The sequence below is a fragment of the Mixophyes fleayi genome, chromosome 2 (genome assembly GCF_038048845.1).
Source record: "Mixophyes fleayi isolate aMixFle1 chromosome 2, aMixFle1.hap1, whole genome shotgun sequence".
NCBI lineage: Eukaryota > Metazoa > Chordata > Amphibia > Anura > Limnodynastidae > Mixophyes > Mixophyes fleayi.
In genome coordinates, this window is record NC_134403.1 from 65,582,583 (window position 1) to 65,594,770 (window position 12,188).

General features: G+C 38.6%; 1 protein-coding gene across 1 annotated transcript; it reads right to left on the reverse strand.

Annotated features, from left to right (window-relative positions):
- Positions 1-1,523: 1,523 nt before the first annotated feature.
- Positions 1,524-11,230, reverse strand: LOC142139823 (keratin, type II cytoskeletal cochleal-like). The gene is made up of 8 exons (XM_075197692.1): positions 11,091-11,230; positions 7,801-8,257; positions 6,912-7,132; positions 6,092-6,152; positions 5,168-5,263; positions 3,878-4,042; positions 2,277-2,402; positions 1,524-1,766 (listed from the first exon to the last, which is right to left on the reverse strand). The coding sequence occupies exons 1-8, from the start codon at positions 11,159-11,161 to the stop codon at positions 1,524-1,526; spliced, it is 1,440 nt and encodes a 479-aa protein (XP_075053793.1). The 5' UTR covers positions 11,162-11,230.
- Positions 11,231-12,188: the final 958 nt, after the last annotated feature.

Below are 12,188 nucleotides of genomic sequence, written 5' to 3' on the forward strand. Positions count from 1 at the left end.
GGAGAAGACCTAGAATAGTAGTATATAAACCTGGAACCTCTTCTCGCAAGATCTAGATGGTGGAAAACAACTCTGAGGGGGTAATGATAGTTGAGTTAGCTGAAAGGGGCTTAAAACATGAATAGATATAAAAGCAGTGTAAAAGTGATGGTCGTAAGTTGAAATCGGGTTAAATCTAATATAAATCTAAAAAAACTCATTATAATGGTAGTATATCAAGTTATTTTTTTATTATAATAATTTTTAAGGGCAGTTGAATGGCATCTTATGTTTACTCCACTTTCATAGACTATCCCTCAAAATGGTTTTGTTCACTTGCCAAGCATGATAATGATTGCAGAACATTTCATAAATGCGAATGCATTTGTTTTAATTGCCGCATTTTTACACAATACATTTTGTTAAGAAGCATAAATGGAATTCAGGCTTTCAGTTGTGGAAATGATCTTCACCGGACGTCTTTTGTCTTTCTGTCCACCTCTGGAGAAGCTGGCGGATGAACTTGAGGTGTTGCCACCAAACCCAGAGCTGTAGCCACCACCACCACCACTACCAGCACCAGCACCGGAGCTAGAGCCACTTAGATAAGCTGCAAGACAAAATTACATGAAATATTTATACATGTCATGCATATCATAATGTGTATTGCTTAAATCCCAAACTTTAACATGTGCCCATCACCTACACAAGGTGGAGGCATCCAATTTGTAAGCTGAACCAATATACATAGAACTTGAAGCAACTAAGTCACAAGGACATGGAGAACAAAAATGATGTCAGTGAGGTTGAGGTATTTTGTTTTGTCTTTCTAGTAAATGAGGTCTCAAAGTCAGTACTCTCCCTAGCGAATGGATAGGGACCATTATCATGAATATTCTCTATAATATTAACCTTTGTGTTTAGCTTGTATACCCTAGGGGATCCTACTTGTTCAATAATGATTAATCCTGAGTTGCTATTTCTTATTGTATACTATTATGTATTGTACAGTGATCATTTGATACCCTGTCCTTGTGTACTACTCAGTGGTATTATGCAGGAGTTGAGAGTTTGGAGGTTTGCATTCATTACATATTATTGTTTCATGAAAATTTGCCACTTGTTAACCCACATCACAGCTCTCTCTAATGTGCATCTCATAAAAACAATTCAGCATAATAAGAAGATGGTACAGTAATACTTACAGACATTGACTGTGTTTGTGACCTCTCCCGATATTCTGTAGAAAATAAAAGCATAAAATAAATGAAAGATGGAAAAAATGAAGTCAAATAGAAAATGCATTTACTCCTACTGTTAGATGGCACAAAATTAAGTTAAGTAACCCTGCTTTTGATGGATTTACTAAACTCATATAACTACTAAATTTAGTTGTTATGACATTATCACTTCATTTACAGAAGTTTCAGGTTACCAAGACTCCTTTACCCTACTTTTTGTCAATAAAGAACATATAGCACAGTTTTTAGAAGAATGATTTTCTAAAACTTAAGTCCTTTTATCTTGATATCGTGTACGGATAACTATAGATTTGCTGAAACTTGCCTGCTCTCCTCTCCCTCTAGCAGTGTCCTGTAAGTGGCAATTTCAATATCCAGGTACAGTTTCACATTCATCAGCTCCTGGTAGTCTTTCAGTAGGCGAGCCATGTCCTGCTTCTGCCTCTGCAGTGCAGCTTCCAATTCAGCCACCTTAGACCGGGCATTTGCTAGAGCGGCATCTCCGCGTTCCTCGGCCTCTGCAATGGATAACTCAAGGCTGGCAATCTGGAAATGATTAATGTATAAAACAATATTAAGACGGATAGCTTACACTTATAGATATAGCAGGGTATGGAATAACTAGTAATAAAATAGAGATGTAATAATTTTGCAGATGTTTTAAGTTCACATTGAACATTTGGAGGTTTATGATAGGTCAGCTTTATGATAATATGGGGAAAGCATTAAACAAGGAATTGTCTAACTGAGTATGTGTTAATAGAAATAAAATATTATACTTGTCCCCGGTGCTATAGAGGCAGGAGACCTCTTTCTATAGAGAGCACAGGCAAATAAAAAGACTAATAAAACAATACATTTCTGGTACATATTTGACCTATCACTATAAATAACCATTTTGTAAAAGTGCCTGTTTATAACACCTGTGATGCAACACAGAGTGCGGTAATAACATAAGTATTAATTTGTATTAATTAACCAAAGGAAGTGCCATAGTCAGTATTAGTCGGAATTGAAGATATTGCTAAAGATATTTGAGTTATAGGGGAATTTTACCTGTTTCTTAACATTCTCAATCTCAGCTTTGAGTCTCTGGATGGCTCTGTTAAGTTGTGATATCTCGTTCTTGGTGTTTTTCACCTCATCCCCCTGCTGGCCGGCAGCATTCTGCAACTGCTGGAACTGTTGACAGAACAATAGATCAAAAAAACTAGAAAAGCTTGTTATATCCAAGAACGCATTCAACATTGCAATTGTTAAAATACCCATACACACCATGATTCTGGCAGACATTTTTAGAGCAAATTGTCCACCAATCCCACTGTATGGGCTGAAGCAGTCATTAATCTTGGCCGTTGTTTGACTGGGATCTCAGTGTCGATGGGACTTGAGTAAAGTGGGGTTGGATGATTGTTATGATCTGACAGTGTGTGTTCATCATGCAACCAGCTAAACTAAGAGGCTAATGTAGAGCACATCATTTTTTTCGTGTAAGAATTTCATTTCCATACTGCTCATTGGCACCAAAAATGCACACGCATACATCCACATATAGACTGTTGCTTTTTGTTGAATTGTGTCTCTTTACAACTGATTAGGCAGGAGGGGTTGACAAGCATGGACGTTAACGCATCCGCAGATACAGGGTTTAGGTGGTGTATTTCTTGCGTGTGCAACAATATGCAACGTTGAGGATTACAACAGCACTAGCTAGCTGTTTCTGATTGTATGGTTGTATGCTGACCACTCCAGCTGATAGTACTTAATTCATTGGCATTGACATTCCCATTTGGACAACCTCAGGCAAGACAATTCCCATTTGATTTTTAAAAGTGTAAACATCAGGGGATAAATGTATGAATATCCGATTTTTTCAACTCGCTGGAAATCGGCGACTTTGCAGGTAAAATTTAAAGCAGCGATGGCTTGTAAAGGCAGGTTTGCCTTTACAAGCCATCGCCGCTTTAAATTTTCACTACAAAGCCGCCGATTTCCAGCGAGTTGAAAAAATCGGATGTTCATACATTTACCCCCAGATGTTTGAATCTAATTTGTATTATATTTTGTATTTGTGTTTTTATTTAATTATATTTTATATGGAACATGCAACTTTTGCATTTTTTAACTGTCAAAAGAATATAACACTCTTCATTACATTATAATATTGTGTACAAATAGGGCAATGTGACTTCTTTGCTCCATTTGTACCCTATCATGCGGCATATGTATGAATAAATGTACCACTGATGCATGCCTGGTGCAAATTATACTGTTTTTATACATCTTGAGATGCGTCCGAATGTGTGTGTTCTTTGTGTGCGTGTTTTCCCTACGTATGTTCTGAGTACATGTGATTCATCTATAAATGAGGCCTTAACTGTGCACCATAATATCTGACTGTTAAACTCAATTACTAAATCTATGGATCTGTCTTATTTGGCCACCAGCGTATGGTGACTTTTACTAGTGGACTATTTTCTACTGTCCCAATATGCAGATTGTTCTAAGACTCATTATTTATTCCTTTGCCATAACCATGTTTATACAGAATGTATTAAGAAGAGTAACTGAATTGTTGAAACCGTTAGATTTAGACTTTTTAGTTTGCTGATCAGTAGTGTGAAGACATTTTATGGCAGTGTGAAGGCATTTCTAACCTTGTTCTTGTATGCATCTTCTGCCTCGGCTCTGCTCTTGTTGGCGATGTCCTCATATTGACCCTTTACTTCAGCGATGATATCATCTAGGTTCAGTGATCTGTTGTTGTCCATTGTCAGAAGAACGGAAGTGTCAGACACCTGTTGGCTGATCTCACCAAGCTCCTGCAATTTCAGAATATTTGTAAAGAACACAGTCGGTAAGAGAGGAAAACAAGCACAGAATGCTGCCACAATGCAAGACAGAAAACAACCTCATTTGGGAATGGGAAGAAAGAATGATGTAATTATTATGAATAAGTTGTTTAGTAAATATACATATTGATAGATCTAATGAGTGTATTGAATGCACTGCTTTTGTTCGTTTAGGTATTAAAATCTTTAGTGAACACACTGAGATGTAATACTACTGTGGTACAAGTCGCCATAAATGATTTTCATTGGGCAATTGTCATCGCTAGGTTCTGGGGCCATAGCAAGCTTGCCACATCCAATCTTAGTCAATCCTACCATGTACAATGTATAGCGACACTAAGACAATGTATAGTCATTATGGGCAATAGGAGATTTCTGTTTCATATTATAGTCGTTTGGATGTTAATCATGCAAAAGTTTACTTAGAACTGATAAGACTGAAATATAGTGTTAAAAACTCCATTTCAAATCAGGAAGGACATTGCATGGATGCTAGGGAATAACAGCGTTCTGAGATGCAGAATGTAATTAATTCATTGATTCTGTTAAGAAGATTTCAAGGTGAAGTGTTCATATTAAGTGTAGTTACAGTGATAATAAGGGTCCAGCAAAAGCCTGACCCAACTTTTCAATTGTTCATAGAGTAAAGGCAGTAACGATGATAAGTGCTGTGATTGCTGCTGGCAACCAGGTGACATGTAGTATGCTAAAATAATTAAGGCTGTACTGCTTATTAATACCTTGTGCCATTATATTCTGTCTGTGATACCATATACTGACATCTAAGGTCCTGCTCCATGGTGTACAGATAGGGAATAAAATCATAGTGCAAGTTTTTCACTAGGGCCCAATGAACACTAGTTAAATCAATACATATATTATTGCATCAGAGATACAAAGTTCTGTAATTATATTTCTTCAAACAAGAAATATCTGTAATCTGGGAAGATAGATAGATAGATAGATAGATAGATAGATAGATAGATAGATAGATAGATAGATAGATAGATACTTCATCTTTCTTGATTATTAATTGGTTCTATATCAACAATTCTTTGTGGAGACACTTTTGCTACATTGCTGAATAGTCATTACCTGTTCATAAAGAGCTTTCAAGAAGGCAATCTCTTCATTGAGGGCATTCAGTTTCCCTTCCAGTTCCACCTTGACTAGATAATCTGCATCAACATCCTGTAAATTAAGTAAAGATATTTATTCATTCAGTAAATGTGCCTATTGATTTTTTTTTCACATGATGCCATGGTCTTAGAAAGACCACTAAACCTAAAAACTAAGCTGATGATAAGAGAAAACACTATATATGTAGAAATTTCTAGAACCTAGAGAAGGTATTTTAAATAATGTTAATCATTTTGCACACACACTTGTTAAGAATGTAGAACCCACTCTACATTCTATATTCTATTACCAAGCTGCTCCTATGAACCTGCACACATTGGCGGTTAAAATGTGGGTGCTGAAGTCGGCTCAAAGACTTTTTCAGCACAGTGGCTCTCTGTCATCTATTTCTGCCTCTGTGAATAATTAATCCCTCCACATTGGGCATCGGTTTCACCCTCTGTCATACTGTGTGCACATTATCCTTGTGCACCCCAGCCAGTGCTACCATTAGACACACCCATGTGGATGTCTAGAGAGCAGATGATTGGGTAGTGCCTAAAACAATGCCCCCGCTGTGCCCCCACATGGAGTGCTGGTCACTGACATGATGGAAAAATAACCAACAGCTTCTTACATGTGAAGCGTGGCCCTTGGCTATAATGTTACAGCCAAGCACCACACTTCAGCTGGCAGGGTACGAAGCAAAAGGACTATGGGTGCAAAGCCCAAGGGGAGGCTTTTCATAGTGCCCCACTATAATGCCAGTTTTTAGACCGTGTTTTAAGCAGGTAGTTTATGTGGGAGGTCTGTATTTCTTTTTAGGTTTTTTTTTAATAATAATCGTCTCCTGTTGAAGTAAAAGACATCAGCTGTAAATGGAATAGTTTTGAATCTAACCTTTTTGAGCAGCACAAATTCATTCTCTGCTGAAGCTCTCTGGTTAATTTCATCTTCATACCTGTTGGTACATATATGTAATTTATATAAAATGCAACTTAAATACTTTGATTCATTCAGTAAACTTTTGAAACTCCTTTTCATTTTGTGACTATGCAAAATCTGATCAGCAAATAGCTGCTATAATTATATGTGTTGGATTGGGGGATGAAGGGCCTCACAGTAAACTTACATATGTTATAATAAATAATGGCATTCAGATGTGGACCCCCAGTGGTGCCCACTCACCAATTGCACAAACTACCAAAGACATTAGTATATGGTCTACACTAACAAGTTTTGCTACTTAAATCAATAAGCAAAATAGGAATTATTAATTGACAGCATGGGAACTTGCATTTTTCAGTGAGGTGTTGATATAGAAAAATGATAGAGTTATATTAGTGTACATTGCTTCATTTGGTAAATAAATGTCACTCTGCATCAAAAAGACCACATTCATGAGGTTCTAGAACTGCAAGCTGTCAGTGACTATAGCTTTTAGCTGAGCACATACTGCCCATTAGACTTAGATTTACTTAAACTTCTAGGAAAGGAAAAGCGGAGGTGTTGCCCATAGTAGCCAATCCCATTTTCTAGAATGTACTACATAGATGTTAATTAGAACGTGATTGGTTGCTGCGGGCAACACCTCCACTTTTCCATTTAAGTTGTAGTAAATCTACCCCTTAGTTTCAACAAGTTTTTTTTTTCTGACCTTTTGTGGGAGGGAATTGATTTGAGAGTTTACAGCCCTGTGAAAAGTGTCATATCAACATACCTGCGTTTAAAGTCCTCAACACGATCCTGTTCATTACGTAGCTCTCCCTCAAGGCGACTTCTATTGTTCACTATGCTGTCCAGCTGACTCTTCAGGTTATTAATGTAAGCAATAAAAAGAGGCTCAATGTTACTTTTTTGGCCGGATTGACCACCTCCTTGTTGTTGCAACAGGCTCCATTTAGTCTCAAGTACTTTATTCTGTTGCTCAAGGAATCGAACCTGGCAAAAGATAAGAATAAACAATAAGCAATAAGCACATTAAACATATATGGCCTCATTTAGAGATAGGAGCAAGAGAATAAAAAGGTACAAATTTGCACCTTGGCAAAACCATGTCGAAGGGGGGGAACATCACACATTTAAAATATGCAGACATATTTTGAGATGGAAGGGGGAGTGTCCTAGTTCAACTCTAAACTGCAGTGTAAAATAAACCTGTCCAGTATTGTGTGCTACATGCAAAGACAGACAGTATTTTCCCTGTATACAAAACATAAATATTTACATTTGCAACCCTTGCATTGCAACATGGTTTGTCTCAGAGAAAACATGCACGTTTTTTGCTTTTCTCCTAAATCTAAATGACACTTATTAAGTTCAAGGTTCTTCCACAACATAAAGATCAAGCAAACTGGTAGAAGTCACAGAGTGAGATGCAGTGTAGTACAGCTAATAAATGCCATGCATGCAGAAATTGTATATTTAAAATATGCCATGAATTTGTTGCAAATATAAATGTTAACATAAATGCAATTGTAATGGTAACTATAAAAACAATGCAATATATTGCTTATTAGATCTAATTACAAGTTAAGCAATCATACCATAACAAAAAATATATATATATATATATATATATATATATATATATATATATAGTGTTATACCTTGTCAATGAATGATGCAAATTTGTTATTTAGGGTCTTGATCTGCTCTCTTTCCTCTTTCTTAAATGTTGAAATGTTTGGATCAATTTCCAAGGAGAGTGGTGTCAGGAGGCTTTTGTTAACGGTCACATTTACGATACCTGCAGAAGGAGCGGCAGACTGAGAGCCCCCAAACCCCCTTGCACCAGAGAACCCACCATCTGAGCTACCGAATCCGAATCCACCGGCTGATGAGGAAATCCTACTACCAGCTCGCTGATTAAGGAGGCTTCTGCTCCCAAAGCCAGCACTGGGTGCACTGGGTGCAGCAGAGCGAAGACCCCATTGAGAGGATGAGCTGACGGCGTTTCTGTTGCTGCCTCCTACTGAAGATGAGCTAAAGCCTCTAGAAGATGCTCCTCCAGAGGATGAAAAACGTTGACTCCGGCTCATTGTAGCTACAGGTTCTTCAGTACAACTGGTGATAAGATGGGGACAGGTTCAAATGGTGACAAGTGTACTCTGTTTATTGCTCTTATATACTCTTAGCTTCGCAAAATACTGGGCTTGGTCACTTTCTTTAAGTGATCAATTTACATGTGTCCCTCTGTCTTGCCTTGAGGCAATATGTTGTTTTCAACCTGCTATATATACTTAAAGGAAATATGTTGTTTTGCTTGAAGGCTTATAGATAAAGGCTGATGTAAAATACATAACTTAGTTTTCATGAGAAAAATTGGATTTTTTGCATTAGTCAGTACATTGTCAAAAAAGTCACCAGATGAGTTGCTGATATATTTGTTAGGTTTTTGTACAGTTAAATAGCAAATAGCACTAATGACACAAGAGAAAAATAGAGGACTTTGTGCTAGTTTGGATGTTGTAAAAAAGTACAGCAGTTAAGATAGCAAGCAATGTATTGCCTGGGAATTTAATCACATGGGGGCCACTTCCATACGCCATAATGTCTAGCTGTGAACATTTCCAGGTACTATGGAATCTCAACATCTCTATGTCGTGCGAGGTAAAATCCTCAATGTTGCTTAGCTGTGGAGGGCCTTTGTGACCATTCCAGAGACAATCCATGGCACATCACATTTAATTAAATCGGGTAAGGTTGCACAATGAATAAACAAAGATACAGAAAAGATTATAAGTTACTATATGTTTGGAGGTTTGGAGACTAGGCAACGGGACACTATAGGAAGCTTCAAGAGTAGTGCCAACACCAGCACGTAATTATCAGCATTGATACCTCATGACAATAGGTTGGATGTGAACCAGGAAAGAACTGTGTCACATAGGCCAATGGAGTGAAGGGTGTGCAGGACATGAGCGTGATCAACAGTATCAAGAGCAACAGAGATGTTCAGAAGGATGAATATGGAGAAGTGTTCCTTAGAATTTTCTGCCGGTAGGTAAGAAACCAGACACGGCAGAATGGGCAGAAGGCACCCATTGCTGAGCGGAAGAGGCACAGTACCGGACACCAATTACACACCTCTTCTAATGTCTCTACACCTGGCAGATCCTCGCCTCCACTACCACTATCTGTTGGGTTCCCACAAGACTCTGTTCTCAGCCCTCTTCTTTTCCCACTGTACATATAGTGTCTTGAGGAACTAATTTCCTCATATAGCCTCCAGTACAACCTCTATGCTGATGACATCCAAATCTACCTCTCCTCCCCAAACTTCTCCCATTCTGTACTATCTCATGTTACCAACTGTCTCTCTGCTATCTCCACATGGATGTCCTATTGCTATCTAAAGCTCAACATATAGCCTCCAGTACAACCTCTATGCTGATGACATCCAAATCTACCTCTCCTCCCCAAACTTCTCCCATTCTGTACTATCCCATGTTACCAACTGTCTCTCTGCTATCTCCACATGGATGTCCTATTGCTATCTAAAGCTCAACATATAGCCTCCAGTACAACCTCTATGCTGATGACATCCAAATCTACCTCTCCTCCCCAAACTTCTCCCCTTCTGTACTATCTCATGTTACCAACTGTCTCTCTGCTATCTCCACATGGATGTCCTATTGCTATCTAAAGCTCAACATGTCCAAAACATCAGAGCCGTCAAAAATACCACCACTTCATACAGCTCAAATCTCATCTCAAAATCCTCTTCCTTATGCCATCTTAGATTTACCTCGAACCTGTGCCTCATCTCTAGTAGCTACCTCTCACTCTTACTTTTTTAAGCTCTGTCATAACTTCTTTATGCTTCCCCTTTTAGAACCTCCACACCTCCTTGACCATGCCTGTAGTTCTGCCTCTTGTCCCTTTATGGACAGGAATATTTTCTACTGTCCGGCACTTCCTCCTCCTCTTATATTATCAGCCCAGTCGATTCAGTCAGCATTAAGACTTCTGGTCATGAATCCAGATGGGACACGGTATGATGGTATCAAGATACAGGGTAAATGAGTTCATCTGAAGAGAAAATGAATAAGAAATTCAATGAGTGAAATGAACTCATGTCATGAACTTAAAAATGTATATTTATACTTTGTGGCACTGTAGACAGCCTACCTCCTTTTAGAACTATCCCCGCATTCCTCCTTTATCCACAACCAGTGGTTGAAGTGGAAATTTAGAAGTGGACGCATAGAAAATTCCAGTGAATGGAATTTGATAGTTTTGCAATGAAGCCAGTAGGAAAAGTAGGAAAAGTGTCTATATGGCATACCATCCTATACCATCCCACTTTGACCACTGCCCACATCCAACTAGTATATGGCACATACAATCATGGTCATAGTGAATATTGTACTTATCATCATCATCATTTATATAGCGCCACTGATTCCGCAGCGCTGTACAGAGAACTCATTCACATCTGCCCCTGCCCCTTACAGTCTAAATTCCCTAATATAGACACACACATACAGGTAGGGACTAGGGTCAATTTTGATAGCAACCAATTAACCTACTAGTATGTTTTTGGAGTGTGGGAGGAAACTGACACAAACACAGAGAGAACATACAAACTCCACACAGATAAGGCCATGGTCGGGGATTGAACCCATGACCCCAGCGCTGTAAGGCAGAAGTGCTACCACTTCGCCACCGTGCTGCCCATACTTATAAAAGGCAGCTGCAAGGATCATAGCATAGTACATTACACAGCTTTCATCTTTGCTTCCTGAGCTGGAGACTACAAACATTTCTGCTGCAAATATTTGGGGTTGAGACAGATCCCTTTCAAAATGAGCAAGAAAGAAAATGAAGCATCTAAGCATAAGTATGAATGATATTCACATACTATTATTTTTACATATTAAATTTAATAACTTACCGCCTGTCAGTTTTTGGACCACTTTTAGTTCTTTGTTGGTCTGATGGAGTGATCTGTCTGGATAACTGCATGTTTGTTGGTGGGGCAACAAATGTAATATATTGATGTATTTTTCAAAGCAGGAATACCACCTGCCTCAGCGATGACCTTATTAAAAACACAAATGACTATTTTTAGTGAGTAAATCCAGTTTTGCTTGTGGTTTGCAGCTAATTGCAGCTATAGTACTCCATCTCCACCCATACAGCTACTGTAGATTTCTCCAACAATTCAATAAACAGCAGGAAAAGGGAGTCACTAATATGGTACACAGAGAAGAAATAGATCTAATTTAACATCTGTGTGCCAGACAATATGGACCTGTTTCTTCAAGGAATGAAAAACTAATGTAATGTACTTTTTTTTTTTTTTTAATGCACTTAAATTGGGCATATGCACATCCATATCTGAAGAAACATCTCTTGTTGGATATAGGTCTAGGTACATAAAAGTGTTATATATTTTTTTCCCATGAAATACATTTTTCATGATGCTATTAATGTCTACTGTACATAAAATGAATTTTTACAATTGCTCTTGATTCACATGTTCTAGCGTGCATATGCAGCCGTCATCACTATAATTTGACACTTACATCAGACCTGTAGCTGGTCCAAGAGATACAACTGAAATAAACGTACCTGAGAGAAAAGAATTTGCCATTGCAGTTTCACATTGTTGATTGTGATTACAGACCACTACTTTAACTGGGCTTGATACACCTGGGAGCTTAAGTCCACCTAGTACAGACAGGGATTCCAGAACTAAAGGAATTCTAAGATCTGTTCAACTGTCAAATGTTATTTAATACATACTTACCAACTTTACAATGTTGGTATCCGGGGGGCTGCGGGGGAGGTGGACGTCATGGGGGGCGGGCCTCCAAAATCGGCGTCATTTTGGACCCGCCTCCGTGACATCATGACGCAAAACGCGTCATTTGACAGCGGGGGGCGGGGCCAAACGCCGCGATTCACCAGGAATCGCGGCGTTTGTGACCTAATTCTGCCCACTTCACTAGGAAGTGGGCAGATCCGGGATTTTGCCACACTCGCCCGG